Below are 24734 nucleotides of genomic sequence, written 5' to 3' on the forward strand. Positions count from 1 at the left end.
CGTCTAGTTTATTGCACTTCTATATTGATTTTATTTATTATTATTTTATTTGTCATTCTCTAATTCATTTTTTCTTCCATTTTATTTTTTTATTTCATGTTTTACTTCAGTTTCCTTATTTCTTGGTTCTTTTCTTTATATTCACCTTTTCTTACCAGTGTGTTCTTTTATGATTTCTCTTTTCTAATCTTTTCTTATTTTGCTTTAAATTTCTTTTTATGTTCTTATATTTGTCTTTCATTTTCTAGTTGTACATTTTATCTTATTTATTTCTTTCCTTCTATTTTTTCTATTTATACTTTTGTTTCTTCTTTCTATACTTCACTCCTCTAGTTTCCATTCTGTTTAGTGTGTACTTTGTGTCAGGAATGGCACTCTGCAGGATCCGCTCGCCGTAATAAAGCTCCACCTCCGGACCTCCCGAACACCCCGATAGATAAACACAGGGTGTTCAGGCGATACGGTGAGGGAAAAACTCCAAAGGGGAAAAAACCCGGGAAAAGGAAAGGAAGGGGACAGCAGGGAAATGGAAGCTGTAAAACAAATGCAAAACAGGTTAGTACATTTCATCAACCTACTCTCATTAAATTTCTCGCTAATAGGATGGGTTATCACCCGAGCTGTCTATGCTTCTGAGCATCCATGCAATGACATGCTCCCAGCGCCTTCCTTCCCTTGAGGAGTTATGAATTCATACATATAAACGCCAATAATAAGTAGTCACTTGTCTTGACTACAATCCAGCGTTCTTGGAAATTGGAATTAAAGTAACGCAAAACAAAAGAGATATCCAAAGCTGTATCTATGCAACCGGTATGGATTCCTTCATCATAACCGATTGAAAACAATGTGTAATTATTCAAGTTCAAATACAACCAAACACGGTAGGGCGTAGTTACAACACCACCGCCGCCCGCTTTGGTATTTGTAATCCACCAGAAGGTACAATCCAAACGTCATGTGTTCATGACGGCAATGCGGAGGAGCCCCCCCTGCATTCCGCCACTTGAAAACCAACTCAACTTCCAAATAACCAGCTTTCTACCAAGTTCACTTTCATCCAGAAAGGAGGAACCCCTAGGAATCTCAAAAACAAGCGAGACCACTGAAAACTCACCAAGGTTCATGAGCAATTCGCTCTTCGTAATGTTTAAATGTAAATGTGCTGGACTTGTAAAGCGCACAGCTGCCCGTAAGCGTCCCGGCGCTTGCTTAGGGAACCCGTCCTGGTATTCCTCTGTGAGAAACCCTGGCAGGGTGTCCACAAGGTGAAAGCCAGGCATCCCGCCGCGAGGGGCCGTAGTGGAGATTAAGCAAGCTATTGCCCAGAGTCGCAGAGTGTGACCCCGTGAGTTGAGTAGGCACCAGAGCGAGAATTGTCGAGTCTGTGTAATTTTGAGCCCGAGACCCGCCGAGGCGTGGAATCGAACCCTGGTCCACGGTCGATCTCAGCTTCCGGGTCTGCCGCCTCTAACCACTGAGCCACGCTTCTCTTTAACAAACGCCAAAGCAGAAATGCGGTAAAAGGTAAATCCTGCAGAACGTCTTAACTCAACGGACGCCTGCTCTTACCAGAACCCGCCTCGAGAATCTCCCCGTGTGAGAGCAGCCGCTCCCGCAAGGAATCCACGCGAATCAAGTACACTTGCCTCCCAGCCGGAACTGGCTATATTCCGCCCGCAAGCAGAGGCTCATGGGAGCCGTAGTTCAAAGCCCGTTACACCTGGGAGTTGTAGTTCAGGTAGTTACAACCTGACACTTTGTGTCTCATGTTAGATGTGTGCTATTGCTTTTATGTTGTTTACTTATGTGATATTTTTACTTTCTTTTGCCTTTATCTTAGTTTTCTTTTCATTAATATATATTTTTAAGTTTCTTTCACTAGTATCCATTCTTTTCATGTGGCTTGTGGATTACTTTTTGCTGTTATTTATATATTTGTATTTGCTCTTCATTTTTACTCCACTCTTTCTCTTTGTTTCTAGTCTATCTTTTGCCTTTTCTCTTTAATACATTCTTTAGTTCATCATTTCTACGTTTATATCCCTTTCTGAGCTTCTGTTTTCATCTTCATTTTCAAACTTTATTTTATAACGCAGTATTTTGATGTTCACATTACGGTATGGCTCACTGAGTGCAATGGTTGTTGCCATGCAGTGTTTGAAAGGTCAGAAGTTTGAATCCCTGATAGACAGACTCGGGTTTCCATCCTTTTGATGTTAAGTTGCTTTAGAGTGCTCATTATTTGCAGCATTTAGAAACTCTAGAAGTGTGTAATGCACTGTATAAAGTCAAGAGTTCTTATATTCCTGTATCCCGGTGTCCCGTTCTTCATTTTTCACAAATTGGGTGCTTACTGTACGCTCCCTACCTGTTTACATTATTCAGCTACCTCTCATTTATCTGACACAATATAGTATTTCCCAACTACCAACTTTGATATCATCCCTACCTGTCTCTTTCCAAGGTATGAAAATGTGAAAGCTGAGCATGCTGCTTATGATACCTCGACGGGGATAAAAGAGATGACTAACAAGGAGAAGGAAGTGGACCTGCACAGAGAGATAATTGAATCATTGGGTGAGAAACTACAAACATGTCCTAGTGTTACTATAAAGAATTAACAGTAAAGTTTAAATGCCTGTATTTATGAGATTACCTAAATATTCAGTAGGCATTTGGGTATGTAGTTGTGTTGCTTCTAAAACGAATATATGACGTAATTGGAGGAGAGGTGTGGCTCACTGGTTAGAGGCGGCAGACCTGTAAGCAGAGAACGGCCCGGGACCAGGGTTCAATTCCCGACGCGGCAGGGTCTTGGACCAGGGTCAACGGACTCGATAATTCTCGCCTCAGTGCCTACTCTAACCAGGGAACACACTCGGTAACTCTGGGCATTAAGCTTGCCTCATCTCTACAACGGCCCCACACAGACGCCGGGGATGCCTGGTTTCACCCTGGAGATACCCAGAAAGGGACCATCTCACAGGGAAAACCAGGATGGGTTCCCCAGCGGTCTACAGCGCCAGGACACTCGGGTAGAGTAACAGTGCGCTTTACAAGTATCCTTAAAAAAAAAAAAATTCCGCAAACATTTATACCGCATACCATGACTCCGCATTTAATACAACGCATGAGTCATTAGTCCGCAGTACCATCACTCCGCAATATATTACACCGCATATAACTTTACCACGCATGCCTTTACAACGCAAAAGCATGTGTGGTGAAGTTATAAACTTATTAAATATACTAACCATACATATATATATATATATATATATATATATATATATATATATATATATATATATATAGTGAGACGAGGAGGACTACGCCCTGGGTAGGGTGTTCACTTTTGCGAAAAAGTATGATGCACCCCGGAAGGAACTACTAAAGAAGACATCACCAGCCCCCACAGAACAATCTGAGGTACCTGTCACATCAGAATCTTCGGCGGCAGAGAACGAATCCTCAGAGGATGATACTGCAGGACGCTTACGATCAGGACGTGTCCGTACTCCTTTTCACGAGGAGTTCAAGCTGATCCGCCAGTCCTGGAGAGGCGGGTGGGCGGGCAAGCCCCCGGAGAGAGGAGCAGGAGGAAAACGAGGAGGGGGCAGAGGGGACGCAAAAAGATCAACCTCACCACCGGTAACACGGAGCAGAAGGGTGTACAACAAACGAAAGTAATGGAAGGTAAGAGTCACACCATTGTAAACCTAACCAATAAAACTTTGTCTGTGACTGAGAAATCAGTCCTGAATTTAGGTTTGAACTTCTGCCCACAAAGACGTTTGGAATTTGCACAGACTCGGATCGATCTCTACAAGTTTACACGCAAGCTAAAATTGCACAAGTTTTTTAAGACCAAAGTGCAATCTACCACACAAAAAAGAAAAACAAGGAGACCTTTGGAGACAGTCTTATGAGTAGAGACCTTGATACGGTTATGGTATTGGAGGACCTTTGCGATGAGAATGAGACAGAGAATCACACTGCATTGAGTGTGTCACAACAAGTTTCCATCACAGGAGTGGCACGAGAAGGAGAAACAACCCCTTTCAAACCTGTATCCACTTTTAACCCTCAATTGGCATATGATGCCATCGATGTGTTTGCGGATTCTGTCCTTAAGGATTTGAAGACACTCCGCAATAAACAGCACTTCATGAAGAATGATCGGGAGGGCAATTTCTCTAACGCACAGAATCAGGCCCTTAAAACCTTATGCAAAGATAAAAACATAGTGTATAAGCCCGCGGATAAAGGCGGTAACATTGTGTTGCAAACTAAGGAGAACTATAATAAGGAGGCAGAAAGACAATTGAACTGTAAATCAACGTATCAGGTGATCACTGAAAAAGAATACCAAATGAGCATAAACAACTATCATGCTCTAATTACGAAATGGCACAACGAAGGCCTCCTTGAAATGGATGAATTTATGTTCTTGAGACGCCTAAACCCCATTATCCCAACCTTTTATCATCTCCCAAAGGTGCACAAGAACCCTATTGTGGCGTCACAGGGAAGTCTCACGGAACATTTATCCATGTTTGTGGATTATTTTTTGCTACCTTTTGTTCTGAAACTGAAATCACATATTCGTGACACTACAGATTTTCTCGATAAACTGAGTAAGATCGAATGGAAGGAAGGCTATACACTGATGGTGTTGGACATTACTAGCCTCTACACCGCTATTGATCATGGTGATGGTCTGTTGGCCATAAAGTACTATCTGGACCAGAGACCTATGAGATTTATGAGGCATGGCCAAATGTTAATGGAATTTATCCAATTTTTGCCTAACGAACAACATTTTCCTTTTTCAGCAAGAACTGTTCCGGCAGTTGTCAGGGACTGCGATGGGCACCTGCTTCGCCCCCAGCTTTTTCGTGGGTTGGTGGGAGGAGCAGGTGGCCTGGGGGGCAGATAATGCACCGTGGACTCGCAACCTGATCAGTTGGTATTGTTTCATAGACGATTTATTTATTGTCTGGAACGGCACAACTGAGAGTGCTAAACAGTACATGGGGATACTGAATGAGAACAGTGTGAACCTTGAATTTTCAGGTGAGGTGAGCCAAACCACTGTTAATTACCTGGATGTAACTATCTATGTAGAGGGAGGGACACTTAAAAACAAACTCTTCCGTAAACCCACAGCGGGTAATAGTATCTTGAGAGCCACTAGCAGTCATCCTGTCAGCCTTGTGAAGAGTATCCCCTATGGGGAGTTACTAAGGATAAGGCGTAACTGTACGGACGATAAGGAATTTCAAATGGCAGCCAATCAGTGCATAGAACGCTTCAAGTCGAGAGGGTATGGGGGTGAAATCCTCAATGATGCCTATAAAAGAGCGAACTCGACACATAGAGAAGATCTGTTGAAAAGTAAAAGTGCAAATACGACTGCTAAGAGTGGGGACAAATTTAGGTTAATAACTACCTTTTCTCAAGATGCTGCATTCCTGAATAAAATCTTTAAGAAAAGCTGGCATATTCTACAGACTGATCATCTACTCAAAGATGATTTACCTACCAATCCCCAGATTACTTATCGGAAAGCTCGTTCCATCAAGAATGATCTGGTACAGAGTCATTCCACGGAGTCCCCCAAGACCAACACCTTTGGTGAAATCTGTGGTTTTTCCCCTTGTGGGAAATGTAAGGCGTGTAAGTTTAGTAAGAGAGTACGGTCTTACACTATCCCTAATACCGGGATACAACGTAGGATCAATAAATTCATAACCTGCTCCACTCCTTACTGCGTCTACTGCCTCACATGCCCCTGCGGGCTGTGGTACATCGGCAGCACGGTTAATCCACTGAAGATGAGAGTCCTGGAGCACATGCGTGCTATTGCCAACTTCGATGAGGCGTACCCTGTGGCGCGCCACTTCGATCTAGCACATAAGCGCAATAGGGACCAGTTAAGCTTTTTTGGCCTGGATCATGTACCTTTGAACCCGAGAGGAGGCGACAGGCTTGTCCGACTCCGTAGACTCGAGTCCAGGTACATAATCGATTTACAAACCAAAATGCCTATGGGTATGAATATACATGAAGAACTGTCATCTCATTTGGGGGAGTAGAGTCCTCTGGGTTGCCGGCAGATATCTATTTAAAGACACCTTTGTCGATTATGCATTTGAATCTGTCACTGTATGCATGCTCGACTGGGTACCTTTGTAGGCAACCCCTTATGAAGATTGACATTATGGGATTGATGATTTAACCTGTTGATATGCCTATGTTTTTGCTCGGATTCCACTAGAAGTCTGTTTTTGTTCCGGTCACGTTTAATCTATGACCATTAAGGTTACTTTTCACATGTAGTATGAATTTACCTAGGTATCGGATATTTGAATCTGGCTGCATTATCTACTTTTAGGTTTTGTAGTGTTTCCAGGATAGATTTTCATTTCATTTCGTTTTATTTTATTTTATCTCACTTTATTTTAATTTCAATTATTTTCAATCTCTTACACATGTATGATAAATGTTATTGAAATGGTTATTGATTCTGATTTTGATTTTGATGATAAGTGTGATGAACTTTGCTCTTGTTTTTGTTATTGGTTTTGGCTTTGTTTTGTTAGATTATATATAGAGTGTGGGTCCTCTTTGGTTCTAGGATTGAATTTTTATTTTATTTGAGTAGCCCATCCAGGGCTTGATTGCATCCTAAGGATCTATATACCTTAGAATTGTGGGGAGACATGGAGAATGGATGTGGATTTCCTTTGGTCACTGTATATTCATGTTTTAATGCATTTAACAGTTGAGAAGGGGCGCTTGACGGCAGTGTTTATTTATGAATTCATTTTGCACTGTTATATGGAATTGCCCATCGAGGGAGCTAATGTGATATTATTCATCGACATTTGAGCATTCAAATATGGCGCTCATGTTCCCCCCCTTTTACTCCCTTTTCTTTTTCCATCCCCGAAGGCATGTCCTATGTTGATTTTTGTTGACCCGGATGCATAAAAAGTACACGCCTGTGTCGGTTTGGTAAACTTTGACAAAGGTTACGACCGAAACGCGTCAGTTTGCTGTGTTTAAATAAATTGGATAAGTATACCTCCGTGAGTGCTTTCCTTCCTTCCTACGGGAGTCTACGGCTTTGGGAGGTGGAGCAGTATCGGATTTGCGAGTGCACCCTCGCAACGGAAGCACCCGCCTGGGAGTGCAGTGCTTTGGTGTTTTGGAGCTGATATATATATATATATATATATATATATATATATATTTATATATATTACGCTCAAAAAACTTCTCCGTGGTGTAAAAGAAGAGAGCAGCACTCAGGGGAATTACTAGGCAGCGTGCAGTTTATTTAGCACAGACAAACGTTTCGGCAAAAAGCCTTCTTCGGTGTCATATATATACACACATATATATATATATACACACATACACTTCTGGCGGTCGCCATAAGGTAGTTATTGTTAGGACCTAGTTTCAATAGGAAATCCGCAACATTCTATTGGGAATAACTTTGGCGCCTGTGGACGAATTCTCGCGAATTTCTCAAATTAGATGGCCCGCTCCGCTCTGCTCCTTCCCTGAAAGTTTGGGGGGGATTCGTCAAGCGGGGGCCGAGATAAAAGGTGGGTCCCAAAAACTGTTTTCCCCATGTTAATTTCCATAGGGCGGTTGGACTCACTTTTAGCCCGAACGGCTGAATGGATTCCTACCAAACTTGGCAAAATTGTAGGGACTGGTAGCCCGATGTGCCTATGTCTCAAGATATGTGCTCCAGAGGATTTTGAGTAATTTAGGTTCAAAAAATATATATCTATAAGCGCGCCCCGGTACGCGCCCCCGGCGCGTAACGCGAGTTCGCGCGCGGAAAGCTGATTGGCTCTCGGGTGTCTGTCAACATTCCAGACAGTCCGGAGCGGCCGCCATCTTGTGTCTCGGTAGGATCGAGACACAAGAGGTGGCAAAAACAAAGGGGGAAATGACCATAAGGGGGCAGGGTAGACCCCCCCTGACCCCCTAGGTTTGATGTGGGGGCTATAAAAGGGACCCGCGGGGGGGAGTGCCCGGTACGCGCACCGGGGATCGTACCGGGGAGCGTACCAAGGGGAAAACCCAGTGAAACAGTTAAATAATAATTTAAAGTGCTTAGAGGTAGGGTAGCTTCGAATAGAGTTGTTGTGTTGTGTGGCTGATTTAAGTACCAGCATGTAGGTACCAATACAGAGTCTTAAATTCAATGTACACCGTCTCCTCTGTAGATAATTTATTGTGGTATATGGAATCTGTACCATAGTCTGTCAGGAAAGCAGAAACAACATGGAGGCAGGAGAAGAAAAAGAGATGTGAAATACTCATTGGAGATAATATAGTGGGAGAAAGGAAGTAACTATGAGCAAAATTACTATGTAACACAAAAAAGTTGCACAGTATACTATAAGTCTTACTTTATATTATAATCATGTTGGTACTATTTCATGAATTACATATAAAAATGAATAATGTCTCGAACAATTTTTAATTATTAAATATACATTTATTGTTGTGATTTTTCAAAATGTAAAAGAACTTCCAAGATTACATCATCTGGAATCTCCTCATTTTGATTACATGATTCTATTTCTTCCACACAATTAAGTAACTCTTGGTCCAGAGACTGATCCATTAAGTCAGTCATCAATATTTTCCTCAGGATTGTTCTCCATAACAATTTCGAAAGAAATATTAATTTTGTTTTGTTCTCCTTCCATCTTCTTGCTGTAAATTGCATACAAAATAAATATATCAGTAGAGTTAGGGCACTGTTGGGTTTAAGTTCAGACAGGTACTTCTGAGTTTTTAACAGTGAAGTTATCTTTGGGCAGTGTATGGTATCAGGCAGGAAGTAGAAATATAAAAAAGTGTATGTGAAGAAGCCTAAGTAAATTCATAATTATACCAGAGAAGCCTAACTGAATCTAGAACTATAACAGAGAAGCCTATCTCGATCTATAACTATAACAGAGGGACAGTAAATAACTATCAGAAAACATTTTTACAAATTAACTTAAAGTGCCCCATACAAATTAACAACTTACCTTATAGAAAGGTGATGAAGATAAATGAGAAAATCCTTTAAAGATGTACCTCAGGTAGTTGTAGTCAAAATGGCTGTGTTTCCCTCTCATTTTTCATTTATATTCATGTACATAACCAATCAAATGTCAGGAAATAAAAGTAGAAAATGAAAGTAACATTTTAATTGGTTGTAAATTCTAACACTTCATATGTGTTTTTGTCATGTAATTTACCTCAGGATATTTAGACATGGCTACAGCCCAAATGGCTCAATGGAATTCCACCAAATTTGGGAAAATGATAGGGACTGGTATGTAGTAGGGCCTATTCTATATTTGGTGAAAGTCTCTCCAGTGGTTTTTATGTAAATTAAGTTTTAACATTTTTAGGGAGCCCTTACTGGTGCGCGTCCCGGTACGCGTACCGGCAGCGCTACGGGAGTCCTCCATCTTGTGTTTCGGTAGATTTGAGACACAAGATGGAGGACAAACAACGTTGGGAATGGGTAAAAGGGGGCACGGTAGACACCCTCTGACCCCCTAGGTTTTCTGAGGGGGGCTTAGGAGACCCATATAGGCCAAAAAAATTATATATTTTTTTATTTTTCGCGGGGGGAGCGCCCGGTACGCGTACCGGGGAGCGTACTTTAGTGAAAAAAGTTAGAGTAAAATAATCATTTTGAGTGATCCGAGGTAGGGTAGCCCTGAAAAGAGCTTTTGGGTTCTGTGGCTGATTTAGATACCTACAAGTAGGTTCCAATGCACAGTCTTAAATTCAGGTGGAATATTCTATTCCCCTCATCTGAGAAGTGCACACCATCTCCTCTGTAGATATCTTGCATGTTGTAACGCAAGTTATTGTTGTATATTGAACCCATTCCATAGTCTCTCATGTAAGCAGAAACAGATTTATTCACATGTTTCCGTGCTTTCTCAAATTGTGGACAAAATTGGTTGGACCACTTCCATTTCTGTCTTTGGCATATATTGTAATATGCCAAGGCAGTTTGAGGAAAAAGTGCCATCAATTGCTCAAAGGTGTCCTTTAAAAGCATTTCCAGACCTACCCCAGTCAAAGTGCCTAAGTCATTTCCACCACAGTGCAGAATTATGAGGTGAGGGTGTGGCAGATGCAATAAGGTTTTCACCAATGGTATCAATTGATGACATCTCAATCCTCTTTGGCCAATCCACTTGATGTCTACATTTGGTAAATCAAGGTTGTGAAAATTTCTGGTAGCTGCTAACCTTTGAGCCCAGTGGTGTAGCTATGTCCAATAATCCAGACAGAATACATGGTAAGAGGAGGTTCTGGTGCAGTCAGATGAAGTGTGGGAATGAAATGGCAGTTGGAACAGTAGGAGTTTGTAAAAAAAAAAAACTGTGGAGTTTCAGTGCTCTTGAATCACAAGCAATGATAGGTGGATTCAGATAGTTGAAAACTAAAAGTTAGGGTTCATGGTTCTGTTCTCTGAAAGAAGTAATTTGAATGGTTAAGAAAAAGTAATTTAAAGAAACATTGCACCGGATAAGCTGGTGTATTGAGAGGTCAAACATCCTTGCTGAGTTCATTTGCAACATTGTAGAATAAACTTTTAAACCTGAGAGCTCAGTGAGGAGGGAGTTGCTATGGTAACAGGTAGAAAGGGCTGATGGGGGGGGAAGGGTGTTGGTTTGAAAATAGAGAGGGAAGAATTTTAATTGGTTAACATGAGGGATATGTGTGTAGAATTAGAGGTTTTCTGTGCCATTCATGGTTGCAGTGCCTGGAGTACATACCTTTTGCTCTGCTAAAGAAATATTGGTGTGTGTGTCTGACACTGTTCTCAATCTCCCAAAGCATTTGTAAAGGTGAGTAATGATTCATTTAATATAGATCGAGACTTGTATACTCTATGGAGAAGATTTGGAAGCAAATTGTGGTTTTTTAATGTTGCTTTGTGTCATGTTTTTTGATAATGCTTGGTAAAAAGATTTTACTGCATAGAGGAATTGTATTTTGTAAAATTGTGAAGTTTCAGTAGTGACATGGAATGCTTGTACATAGGACCTGTGCTGTGTTTCTTAAATGTGATGTGAAAAACGATTTTGGGGAAAATTAATGGCTTTTACATTTTTGAGAAGGAATAAATAGTGTCTGCATGATTAAAGAAATACATTTGAACCTTTCACAATGATGTCACCTGTGTTACCTCAGATTAGGAAGCACATTGAGCTTCTTTGCTGTTGGTTTGTCATGTTTTTTGATAATGCTTGGTATCAACATTTGCAAGATAGAGGATTTGTATTTTGTGAAATAGTGAGGTTTCAGTAGTGAAATTGAATGCTTGTACATAGGACCTGCGCTCTGTTTCTAAAATGTTATTTAAAAAACGATTTTGGGGCAAATCAATGGCTTTTACATTTTTGAGAAGGAATAAATAGTGTCTGCATGATTAAATAAATATATTTGAACCTTTCACAATGATGTCACCTGTGTTAGCTCAGATTAGGAAGCACATTGAGCTTCTTTGCTGTTGGTTTGTGTCATGTTTTTTGATAATGCTTGGTATCAACATTTGCAAGGTAGAGGATTTGTATTTTGTGAAATAGTGAGGTTTCAGTAGTGAAATTGAATGCTTGTACATAGGACCTGCGCTCTGTTTCTAAAATGTTATTTAAAAAACGATTTTGGGGCAAATCAATGGCTTTTATATTTTTGAGAAGGAATAAATAGTGTCTGCATGATTAAATAAATATATTTCAACCTTTTACAATCCTGTCACCTGTGTTTTCTCGGATTAGGAAGTAGATTGTGCAGATGAGGTGGGGCATGTCCAGAGGTACAGAGGAGGTGAGGCCTGTGCTCAAGACTGTAGTGGGAGAGAGGCCTTTCCTGGGGAGCATAGGTGGTGAGGCCTGTGTCTAAGAATGCAGTGGACTAGACTTCATGAAGCCTATCCCCCACTGCACTCTTAGACACAGGCCTCACCTCTTTTGCACCCCTGGACAGACCTCTCTTCCACTACACTCTTCAACACAGGCCTCACCTCCTCTGCAACCCTGGACAATCCTCACCTCATCTGCAACCCTGAATAGACCTCAACTCATCTGCACCCGTAGACAGGCCTCAGCTTATCTATACCCTTGGACACGCCTCACCTCATCTGCACCCAGTTACCATCAATTATACCCAATACATTGAGGCCTGTCGAGAGGACACAGATGAGGTAAGGCTTGTCCAAGGGTCAGAGGAGGTCAGTCCTCTCCACTGCACTCATGGACACAGGCCTCACCTCCTTTGCACCCCTGGACAGGCCTTACCTCATCTGCACAATCTGCTTACTAATCTGAGGAAACACAGGTGACATGATTATGAAATGTGCTAATATATTTTTTTAATCATGCAGATACTATCTAATCCTTGTCAATAATGTAAAACCAATTCATGTGCCCGAAATCTTTTTTTAAATAACATTTACAAAACAGAGCAGAGGTCATATGTATAAGAATTTGATTACACTACTGAAACCTCACTCATTTAGAAAATACAATTCCTTTATGCACTAACATTTCTTTACCAAGGATTATCAACAATGTATTAGTCTCTATTATATTCTCTTCCTGACTTACTCTATTTTTCCACCTGTCCCCTTCTAACACCCACTCTCTGACTTATTCCTTTTTACATCCTGACTCTGTGTTACACTCTGTTACACTCTTTCTTTGACTTACTTTCTCTTACACCCTGTCTCTAATTTATTCCCTCTCTCTCTCTTTTTTACAGCAATTTGTAAGTCATACTCTCGCTTACATCCTCTTCCTGATGTACTCCGTCTTACAACCTTTCTCTTTGTAACATGCTCTCCCTGACTTACTCCCTATTACACCTTTTGTCTGTTTTACACCCTCTCTCCCTCTTTCTGACTTTTTTATTCTCTTCCTCTCTTCCTGTTACACCCGCTGTCTGACTTACTCCTTGTTACATCCTCTCTCTGATTTACTTCCTCTTACACCCTCTCTCAAACTTACTCTCTCTCTCTCCCTTTTACAGCCTCTCTCTGTTTTAGTCTCTTTTACATCCTCTCCCCTTCTAACACCCTCTCTCTGACATCCTGTTACACCCTTTTTCTGACTTACTCCCTTTCGCCCTTTCTTTGACTTACTCCCTCTCCCTATTACATCCTTTCTCTGTCTTACAACATATTATACACTCTCTTTGTCTTACTCCTTCTCTGTTTTACTCCCTCCAACTGTTTCTTTGTCTGACTCTCTCTGTCTCTTTGTGTTACTCCCTCTAGCTCTTTTTCTCTGTCTTACTCCTAGTTACATAGTTGCTGTGGTATAAACTTAGATATGTTGTAAACTAGTCTTTATATCGTTTGCTTATTGTCATTGCTTTGTTGTTTGGTAATAGTGGTCTATAATGTGTTATTTTTTTCTTTACCACAGATTGAAATCAAGATTTCAATAGTAAGGAAATATGCCCTCAAGGCAGAGGAGAAGGAAAGATGCCAAGCGGAAAAAATCAAAAATAGCAACGGAATTACAGCACTCCTCTATAACAAATACTTCAAAAACCAGTAAAAAAGCTCCTGGTAAGACAACTAAGTCTTTCTTACGGAACATATGTAGATAAAAAAAAAATGTTGATGAGAATGTGAATAAAGAGAAGGAGAGAGCAAATTTGAAAAGGAAGGAGAGGCCCCCCAAAAATGTTACTACTGGAGCAGGAGAGAATAATATGTATAGGAATAGAAGGCAGAATCAATTTAGGGACATACGTAAACGAATGTTTCGCAATAGGGTGGTTTTAAATTTGTTAAAAAACATTAAGAAAGGTAAACAGAGCGCTGCTTTTTATAAGAAAAAGAAAAGTGTAGAGAAGATTGTTGATCAGGCTTTTGAAGTTAAGAAAAAATTATTTATTTTAATAATCAATAGAATTAGGACACTTAACAAGACAATTGATGTTTTCAAATCAAACAGTAGATGCAACAGAGTAATTAATCAGATTAATTTTTGTAAAGTTTTTTCTGGAGAATGGATGCATAGTTCAAGTTGTGAGCCATTTTTTAATGAGGAGAGTTACTTCCAGGAGAATGATTTGGTGCATGCAGTTGACACCAGTGGTCGAGCATATGAGGTGAAAGACGGTTGTCCGATTGAAAAAGAGAAACTTGTGCCTAGAGATGCAGAAGAGGTGTTAACTGATGAAGTTTTAGGGAGACGTACTAAGGGTCCAGTGTTCACTTGGAAGTGTAGTAGTATTTGTAGTGTGCGACAGGATTCAGTCGATTTGTTTCGTAATTTCTTATGTACATATAGTAAGAAAAGTCTAAAACAGAAAATGAAGATGTTGCAAGAGTTAGATCCTTGCAGAGTGAGAGAAAACACAGGTTTGCAAGGGCATTCACTGGCTTGTCTTTCTAGAAAAGTATGTCAGAGTGTTTTTCATCATTTTAGGATGTTAGCAGTGCATCATAACAAAATGAGGAAATTAGTGAGAAGGTTGTATTATGCAAAAAGTCCAGCACTTAAGCTTAAACAATTAAACAGTGCTCTTTTGCATGGAACTGAATTAGATGTGAAGAAGATTTGTGAAGAAATTGAGATTTGTTATTTTGGTGAAAAAGAGGACAGTGTAGAAATTGACACAGACATTCAAGGTAATGTGGAAGACAATGTACAGATTTCAAGTACAGAAAAGTACAGAAAAGTTTGACCAGGAAATTACCAAGTTTAAGGTGAAATCAAGTGAAAGGCCTAATTTTACTTGTGTATGTTTTCGACGAACTCATTATAAGCATCAAACTAGATTAGTTGATTTATACGTAAAAAGTGAAAAGATAAATAATTATGAGTGGAAGGATTTTGCAACTTATTTGTGGGTGGAGAATTCATTTGATTTGAGTTCTGATCAGCGTATTTGTAAATATTGTTATAATAAATTAAATGAAAACAGAATGCCTGCTAGAGCTGTTCATAATAATCTTGAGTTGGTAGACATTCCTCCTGAATTGATGGATTTAAATACATATGAGTCTATTTTGATTCAATGTGTCCATCCTTTTCAGGCAATTGTTCGCATGGAGCCTAAGATAGGGAAATTGCCTCCTTCAGATTTACAGAGAGGATTAAAGGGAAGAGTTGTTTATTTGCCTCTAGATTTGAAGAAAAATATTGATACAATTGGTGTAGAGAAAGTGGAAGAGGAACCTCTGGTTATTCTAGTTAATGGGGTTCCGACAAAGAGTAAGAAAATCTGGCAAGATTTAGTGGATGTTAGGAAAGTCAAAAAGGCAACATTGTATTTGGTCAAAAACAATGAGTACTACAAACATGTATGTGTTGGAGCAGAGGAAACAGCTGCAGATGAAGACCGTGATTGTTCAGCTGGCCAAATTGAAAAAGTTGATGTGTCTAGAAGTGAAGAAATATATGAACAATATACTGTTCATCCTTTGTATTCCAAAGAAGTAATGGGGAATGCAATTGACTTGTTTCAAATGAAAGCAGCAAAAGGAAGTCCCATTAGTGTATGGGAAGAAAGTTTGGAAGCTCGTTGTTTTCCACATTTATTTCCAACAGGTCGAGGTGGACGATATGACGATCGACCACTTCAAATTCCTGCATCTGAATATCGAACTTTAAGATTATATGCTGAAGATCCAAGGTTTCGTCAATGCATTCCATATTTGTTTCATCTACTGTATGAAAGTGACTTGTCTGGGCTTTCTTCTGCAGTAAACCATATACTGAAAAGTGGAGCACATCTGCAAAAAGGTTTTGGCGAGGGACTTTATGGAGAAAGTGGATCTGCAAGATAATATTTTGGAATCTCATCTAATCAATCTCATGGCATGTCAGCGTGGTACAAACGAGTATTGGTACCGTCGTCATGGGGAATTGAAATGTATGCTAAGAAACTTAGGAACTCCTACATGGTTCCTCACTCTTAGCTGTGCTGAGTATGCATGGGACGACTTACTTCAATTTCTACGAGAGGCAAATGCAAATATACAAAATATAGAATTCAAAACTCCTGGAGAACTGTGTTCTTTGGATCCAGTGAATTTATGCAGATATTTCAATCATAGATTTGAAGCTATGATGTCTTTTATTACCAACAAAAAAAATCCTCCCCTTGGAGAGGTTTTGGATTTCTTTTGGAGAAAGGAGTATCAAGCGAGAGGTGCTCCTCACATACATATGTTGTTGTGGATTAAAGATGCACCCAAATTTGGAACAGATACGGATGAGACAGTGATGAGGTTCATTGAAGAGTATTCAACATGTGCTGTTCCGAAAACTACCGAAGAAAACAGTTTAAGGCAACAAGTTTTACGCTTTCAATCCCATCGTTGTGGAAAGTACTGTCGTCGAAAATTCAGAAACAAGGACAAGTTCTACACAAAATGTCGTTTCGGGTTTCCACGACCAGTGATTTGTAAAGGAAGAGTAAATAATTTGATGTCTTCTCTGCGACATACTGTGACGAGGAAATCACCAAAAAATACATAAAATTTAAAAAGAAACGAGTCCAAGTACATCGACTACAACCCAGTGATTTTGTCCATGTGGAATGCTAACATGGATATTCAGTTCGTTGCTGACAACTCTATTGCTGTGGCTCGATATGTGACGTCTTATATCACAAAAAAAGAAAAGACAGGACTGAAGGAAATGTGGGAGGACATTTCACATGAAAAGAGTATAAGTAAAAAAAATTACAGTTTCAGTCTGAAGATGTCGCATCGAGAAATTGGAGCATATGAATGTTCTGATCGGTTATCATCAGCAAGTCTCTACGCCAAGTCTAGAACAATTATTTGGGCAAGTCTAGTTCAAGTTCAAGTTCATGAATTTATAAAGCGCACTACTCACCCAGAGGGTCTCAAGGCGCTGGGGGGAGGGGTTTACTGTTTATCGAATAGCCAAGTTTTCAGTTCTTTTCTGAAGGAGATGTGATTCTGAGTAAGGCGGAGGTGGGTGGGGAGTGAGTTCCAGGATTTGGCAGCTAGGAAGGAGAAGGATCTGCCACCCATGGTGGTTTTTCGGATGCGCGGGACTGCGGCGAGGGCTTGATTGGATGATCTTAGTTGGCGGGTGGGATTGTAGAAAGACAGTCGGGTGTTGAGGCATTCGGGTCCTAGCTTATAGAGAGCCTTGTGTGCGTGGGTAAGAAGGCGGAAGGTAATTCTTTTGTTGACGGGAAGCCGGTGGAGGTTTTTTAAGTGACCGGTGATGTGCTCTCGGCGCGGGATGTCTAATATGAGTCTCGCTGATGTGTTTTGGATGCGCTGGAGCTTTTTCTGCAATTTAGTTGTAATTCCGGCGTAGAGTGTGTTGCCATAGTCCAGTCGACTCGTGACCAGTGCATGGGTGACAGTCTTTCTTGTTTCGAGGGGGATCCAGCGGAAGATCTTTTTGAGAATGCGGAGGACGTTGAAGCAGGAGGACGATACGGCGTTGACTTTTCTGGACATTGAGAGGGAGGAGTCTAGAATGAAGCCAAGGTTACGTGCATGTCTGTGGGTGTAGGCGCAGATCCCAAAGCGGAAGGCCACCAGGAGTCGTCCCAAGCTGAGGGGGAGGATCCTAGGATGAGCACCTCCGTTTTGTCAGAGTTGAGTCTAGGTCTTGCTACAACACGAAACCGACTTTTGAAATCTGTACAAGAAATTTAGTATTTGGCGGAGAAAGAACCAAACAGTACAGATATTTTGAAGACAAACATGTTGGATACATACTATCCAAATAGAAGTAGTCATCTTGAGAACAGTTGTTTGTATGAAGTTCTGCAAAACTATATTTATAAGAGGAACATCAGAGAAGATATCAATAATGGAATATATGCTGTTATTGGGTGTGAAGGATGTCTAGTGAAGAAGAGAAAAGGCCATTTGATTAATCATCGAAAATTGAGTTGCGAAAATCCAGAGAAAATGGAATTTTACTATTTAGCTCTTTTGCAACTCTTTAAGCCATGGCGTACAGAAGAGGAACTACTTGGAGATTTTCTCTGTTATGAAGATTCTTTTAATGCAACCAAGGATACCATAGAATGTCCTGTTTTTCCAAATTATCTGCAAATGTTGAGCGAAGAAATAGAGCAAGAAGCCACAATTGCTGTAGAGATTGCTAAAGACAGTTCTCAAGACAGTCAGAGTTCTACTTCATTGAGTCAGGATCCACTAGGAGGACCATTATCCAAAATGAAGCTGCCACTGCCATGGATGAGGTGGAAAGAGCTATGGAACAAGCTCAAGATGATGTAGTTAACTTAGAAGATTTGGTGAAACAACTAAACCTTGAGCAGAAACAGATATATGACGAAGTCACAGAACAGATTGAACATGGATTCAGTCATGAGAAAAAAGTGCTCATGTACATCATTTAAGCCTGTCCAACTGTACGTGAGTGGAGAAGCGGGAACTGGAAAAAGTTTTCTGATTAAAGCAATTGCAACTTATCTGCAAAAAAGGACTGAATCACCGCTATCTTGTGGTGTTACCGGTCCAACTGGGCTGGCAGCACATAACATTAAAGGGATTACTTTACATCATTTACTGATGCTACCAGTTGAGCATGATAACAAATTGCAATACCACAAGCTATCTGGAGATGCGTGTTCCGAAGTTTCCAGAGTCCTGAAGAAAATGAAACTTCTTATCATTGATGAAGTAAGCATGGTCTCAAATCTAATGCTTGCTTTTGTGCATTTGAGAATGCAAGAAATTCTTAGAACAGAGTATGATGTGTTATTTGGAGGGAAACACATTATTGTTTTTGGAGATCTACTGCAGTTGACTCCAGTGAAAGGACAACCAGTGTTTAAAATGGTCACGCATGAAGATACCAGGAAGTGCCTAGGAAGCATTGGAAACGTTAATATATGGTTAAATTTCAAATATGCAGAACTTTTCAAAATATGCGACAGGCAAAGGATGAAGATTATAAAAATATTCTACAAGATGTAAGAATCGGAAAAGTAAGTGAGCATGGGAAAGAAGCTTTACATGCACGATTAATTTCAAATTTGTATCCAAATGAAAACATTCTTCCAGAGAATATTTTTAAGAAAATTAATGAGAACAAATCTGGGATATGTTTGATGCCAACTCTGCAAGAATGTTTTATCTTCAACAACAAAATGTTAAAGTTAGAAAATGAAGAGATAGTGAAACTGGAAGCTATAGATAAAATAGAGCATATGGGAGCAACAATTATTTTGTCTGAAAATTTGAAATCAAAATTGGATTCATTAGAGAAGACTATATCTTAAACTGCTGGTTTTGAAAAGACTCTGAATGTGTGTTTAAATTGTCGTATCATTTTGAGAAGAAATTTAAATGTTGAAAGAGGTCTGGTAAATGGAGCAATGGGTCATGTTGATTTTGTGAATTACAAAAATGGAGATGGAATTGAAATTTTAAAAATTAAATTTGATGGCATTGACGAAAATGAACAAATTTGTCGTTGTTCAGCTAGATTTTTGCTTGTGAAAGACTTATATGTTCGCCGAAAACAGTTTCCTGTTTGTTTGGCATATGCGGTGACAATTCATAAATCTCAAGGTTTAAGTGTAGATAGCGCTTTGGTGAACATTGGAAGTTCTGTGTTTAAAGAGGGTATGGCATATGTGGCATTATCACGAGTCAGAACTTTATCAGGATTGTACTTGATGGAGTGTGATGAAACAAAGATTTGTGCAGATCTAGATTGTTTTAAAGAATACAATAGGTTAAGAACAGAGTATGCTCCACATTTGCCTCAATATCCTCTGTTTGAAAAACGTGTGGTAGGCCGAAAAAGAAGAAATGAGAATAATTGCAGTGAGGTAGTAGCAAAAAGACAAAAAGTAGATGAAAATGTAATTGTAAGCAGAAAGAAAAAGGATTCTGTTGAAGATGTTGTTGGATTTCAGTTTGAAAACAGTTCTGGTGTCAACTGCTATGCTAATGTAGTGGTTAATGTTGTTTTTTTTCTTCAAACTTTACAAGAACAGATTGTTGAAAATCGGGATCAAAGATTCTGTTTGTTGAATTCTGTGTTTGAGAAATGTAGCAGTGATAGAGCAAAAATAGAAAGTGTTTCAGAAATTCGAAATCTTTTAGACATATGTTCTGGTCAAAAACAATTTTCACAGAATATTCAGCAAGATTGTCAGGAATTTTTAATGTATATTTTTGATGTATTGGAAGATGAAGGTGTAGATATAAAAAATCTTTTTAGCCTTTCTTATCAATGGCAGCATGAATGCGACAACTGTAGTTTATCAAGTACTACTACAATAGACACTGCGAAGGAGGATCTTATAATCTGCGAAGGAGGATCTTATACACATCATTTGTATTTGTAAAGCTCTTGTGGATATAAGGCGTTCCATGCTTCGGCCCCTATGGAACCAGAAGGGCGTAAAAACCTGCAGGCAAGCAGTGATGCTCTGTTTCAACCCCGAAGAGACTCCGTTAAACTGTAGAACAGTCAAATACTTTGAAATAGTGGCCAAAAAACGAAACGAAATAACACTTGGGTGCGAAAACCCAACCGCACCAGGAGAATAGTAGTCTTCCCTAATGGCCTTAAAACTATAAGGCCCACAAGTACTAAAGCCACAGCAATTTTAATAACATATGAAATCACTCACAAAACTAAATGAAAAGACAGTTGGGTGAAACAATTAATCATATCAGGAGAAGTGATTTCTCCAACGGCCTTACAACCATAAGAACTACAAGTATTAAGTCCGTGACCAACAGGAAAGACTCATTAATTTACTATAGACTCCTTGTGATTGTATCAATGTGCAATACATTTTTTGTAATAGCTTTTTTTTTATACAGTCAACGACTTTTTATCTATTGTGTAATATTGTGAGTTTTTATTAACTGTACAATAAACAAATTCAAATTCAAACTACAATAGACACCGAAAGATTTATATATTTGACTTTACCAGACTGCAAATCAGTGCCTTTTAATAATCTAGTTAAAGCAGCTGATCACAATATGGTGTGTACCCAATGTAAGTCTGCAATGCTGTCCACATTATTTATACAAAATGATGGTCAGTAATTAATTTTTTAATGTTCCAACAATGTAGACCTGATGGAACTAAATTGACAACTTCTATTAAAAATTTTGTGGCTTCTCAGTTATCAATTTCAGGAAGAACTTTTGCAACTGTAGCTATTATTTATCATGACGGTCCTTCAACAACATCAGGGCATTATACAATTTATTTAAAATGTCGAAAAGGTTGGACTAACTGTAATGATACTCATTTGACTTTCAAACAACGTTTGCCTTTTGACTTAAAAAATTCATACCTAGTGTTTTTACAACCAAAATTTAAGTAAAGGTAATTGGCCTATGAAGACGGGAGCAGTTAATAAAAGTTAGTCTGCTGTTTAAAATTATATTGTGAGTAAAAGTGTTCAAGATAATATAAAATTTCTAGTTGTCATATAGGTTCTGTAAATGGATCTCATAGTAAGTGATATCAGTATTATAGGAAATGTTGAATATCAGTGAGCCAGAGATGGATATATGCATATTTAAACATTGTGAAAATGTTGTAGGAGCTTTTCTTTCAGAACGTTGGGAAAACGGTAATTTCAGACTTTGTTTTGAGTAATTTGAAAACATACTGATACATCTGACACTATTTGGCCTTATGCAAAAGTGAAGGAATAAGCAAAGAGTCATGACTGAACACAAGAAGGAAATGAAAACATTGAAAAATATTTCACATGTTCTTGGAGCTTTTCTTATAGAAAGTCGATGAAATGGAAGTTTTAGAGAACAGTAGAGTATTTTCCAACGAAAAGGACCTTCATGATGTACTATTTGGCTTAAAAGAAAAGTAAGTGAATCAAAGATTAGTGTACATATGTGATTTGTAAGTTTATATGTTTTTTTTTAAACACAATCTTTTAGATTGTGTTTTTTTCCCCGCTGTCATATGATGAGTAGTTTGAAGTCACTATTTTTAGTGAAATTCAATATATTCTGACAACAGCAAAAATAAACTATGTAACATGTTGTACAAGTTATTCTATAGCTTGTATTGTGTCATTTAAATTCTCATTCTCTGTTCCGCTGCTTTAGTCCTCTTCCCCCTCTTTCCTTCTTTTGCTCCCTTACTCATTTTCATTTCCTCACTCATTGTACTCCACTTGTTATGTTATGTTATGTTAAAAGGGTGCTTCTATAGCGCACGGCTACTCCGAGGAGTGTCCCTGCGCTGTTGGAGCCTCACAAGTCAAGGAAAAGAGCAGAAGAAAAACCAGGCAGTGTAGGTCCAGAGAAAAGACCAGAGATGAAAGAGATTTATTGCTGAAACAACCAGGTTTTCAAGTCCTTCCTGAATGTCAGGAGATGGGAACAGGACCTGAGCGCGAGAGGAAGATCGCTCCACAGTTGGGGCGCCAGATGTTTAAAGGCGCGGCCACCGATGCGAGCTCGATGAATTCTAGGGGTGACTGCCCTAGCTTGAGACGACGAGCGAAGGGATCTCGATGGAAGATAAAACGTGATCCACTTTCGAAGGTAGCGGGCACCAAGACCATTCAGGGCTTTAAAGGCGATGGTCAGGGCCTTGAAAGCGATCCGCTTCTTAATAGGCAGCCAGTGGAGGGTTCTGAGGAGCTCCGTCGCTCTGGCCCTTCTGTTAAGGCCAAAGATGGCTCGGGCTGCCGAATTCTGTACTATCTGCAAACGCGATATAAGATAGTCCGGGAGGCCAAGGTACAGAATGTTGGCGTAGTCCAGGCGAGAGCCAATCAGGGCCTGCACAGTGGTCCTTCTTTGTTCGATGGATAGGAGGGGCAGAAACTTTCTCAGCATCTTTAAAATCGCGAAGCATCTACCGGCCAGGCCCGACACTTGTCCCCTTAAGAGGGAGGCAGTTGTCGACCTGGATTCCCAGATTCCTCGCCGACCCTGAGTCACTGTCAGGTGGAAACATAGCGGCCGGCCACCACTCCTTCCACCTGGAATCGGCCGGGCAGCCGAAGAAGAGGACCTCCGACTTTTCGGAATTGCACTTGAGGCAGTGTCGGTTGAACCAGTCAAACACCGCCTCGAGGCAGTCCCGTATGGAAGTTCCGTCAAAGTCGTGGTCCTTATCACAGGTGAACAGGAGCTGTGTATCGTCACCGTATGATACGATCTGGGCCCCAAAACCCTCCGCGAGTGCCGCCAAAGGGGTCATGTAAATGTTAAAGAGCGAAGGGCTCAAGATTGAGCCCTGCGGAACTCCGACCTCCAGAGGTGGCATCGCGGCGGAAAAAGGTGGGGCCCAGATAGTATGTTGACGGTTAGAGAGGAAAGAACGGAACCAGTTGAACACCGTCCCCCTCAAACCCACCTCCCAGAGTCTTGCAAGGAGGAGGTTGTGGGGGCCGCAGAGAGATAGAGCATCACCAACATGACTTTCCCTCCCTTATCCAAGGTGGACTTAATCACTTCGGTGACCTCGAGCAGAGCAGTTTCAGTGCTCAGGTTAGAGCGAAAGCCTGACTGGGATGTGTGAAGAATATCATTGGCCTCAAGAAAGTGGGACAAAGCAGTGTGCACATGCTTTTCAACCACTTTCGCGAGGGCAGGCAAAAGGGAGATGGGTCGGTAATTGGCGTGCAAGTCCGGATTTCTTTAATAGTGGTAGGATCAGCGCATGTTTCCAAGGCTGCGGGACTTCCCCTGTGCTCAGTGAGAGGTTGAGGATCGGGTTGATGAGATGGTTGAGGGTGGGGGCTAGTTGGGCGAGGGTTTTGGCAGGGCAAGGGTCCCGGGGAGAACCTGATTTCAGCTTAATTAGAAGGTCCAGTGACGTCTGCAAAGACATATCCAGGAAGTTACAGAGGGAAGGTTCTGACATAGGAGATGACGGAACCAGAGAAACGGGAGAGGAAGTATGAATCATGTTGGGGACATCAAAGGATAGCTGGATATTTTTAATTTTGTCAGCAAAGAAGGCAGCCAGCTTAGTAATCCAGGATTCGGAGTGCATGATTTTGGGGTTCGTCCAGGAGGGGGAAATAAAGTCCTTGACAATCCTAAAAATTTCTTTACAGGAGTTTGTGGCCTCCTCAATACGGCTGGCCAGATATAATTTTTTATTGACAATGATGTCGCGATGGTAGTCTCTAATCTGAGATCTGTATGAATCCTTGCAGCTGGCGTCGTAGTGTTGGCGCCACTTCCTTTCGGCTATTTTGCACTGCCGGCGTTTGTCTGCCAGGGCCGAGGAGAACCAGGGGGCAGAGGATTTTACCAAAGATGTCTTGGCGGGTGTAGGAGGGGCAAGGTCAGAGAAGCGTTGGGTCAGCCAGCCCTGTAGGAGGTCGAGGTCCGTATCCAGCGAGTCAGATAGCCTGCAAGGATGGATCTCAAACTCCTTCAGTATCATTGCTGGTGAGACTCGGTGAAAGGCTCTAGAGGACAGCACCTTGTCCCTATGTCCACAATCAGAGTTCTTTATAAAGGAAGGGATTTTAAATTCTGCCAGGTAATGGTCAGACCAGAGGACCGGGGCAAGGGCCGTGACGGCTACTGGGACAGTTGAAAAGACTTGATCTAATATATGACCTTTAAAATGGGTGGGGGACTGGAGGTAGGGGACCAATCCTAAGGATAAAGTGATGTCATTGAGCTTAATACTATGAGGGTCATCTGATTTATCTAAATGAAAATTAAA

The 24734-nt window shown here is 40.5% G+C and overlaps 1 protein-coding gene across 2 annotated transcripts in view; it reads left to right on the forward strand.

Annotated features, from left to right (window-relative positions):
• LOC144756151 (E3 ubiquitin-protein ligase TRIM39-like) overlaps positions 1-24734 on the forward strand; it is a 526925-nt gene that overhangs the window by 265778 nt on the left and 236413 nt on the right. For both annotated transcript variants that reach the window (XM_078645729.1, XM_078645728.1), the window contains exon 6: positions 2468-2580. In XM_078645729.1, the coding sequence (XP_078501855.1) occupies positions 2468-2580 (113 nt within the window). The remainder of the gene's footprint in view (positions 1-2467; positions 2581-24734) is intronic.

The sequence above is a fragment of the Lissotriton helveticus genome, chromosome 5_1, assembly GCF_964261635.1.
Source record: "Lissotriton helveticus chromosome 5_1, aLisHel1.1, whole genome shotgun sequence".
Taxonomy (NCBI): domain Eukaryota; kingdom Metazoa; phylum Chordata; class Amphibia; order Caudata; family Salamandridae; genus Lissotriton; species Lissotriton helveticus.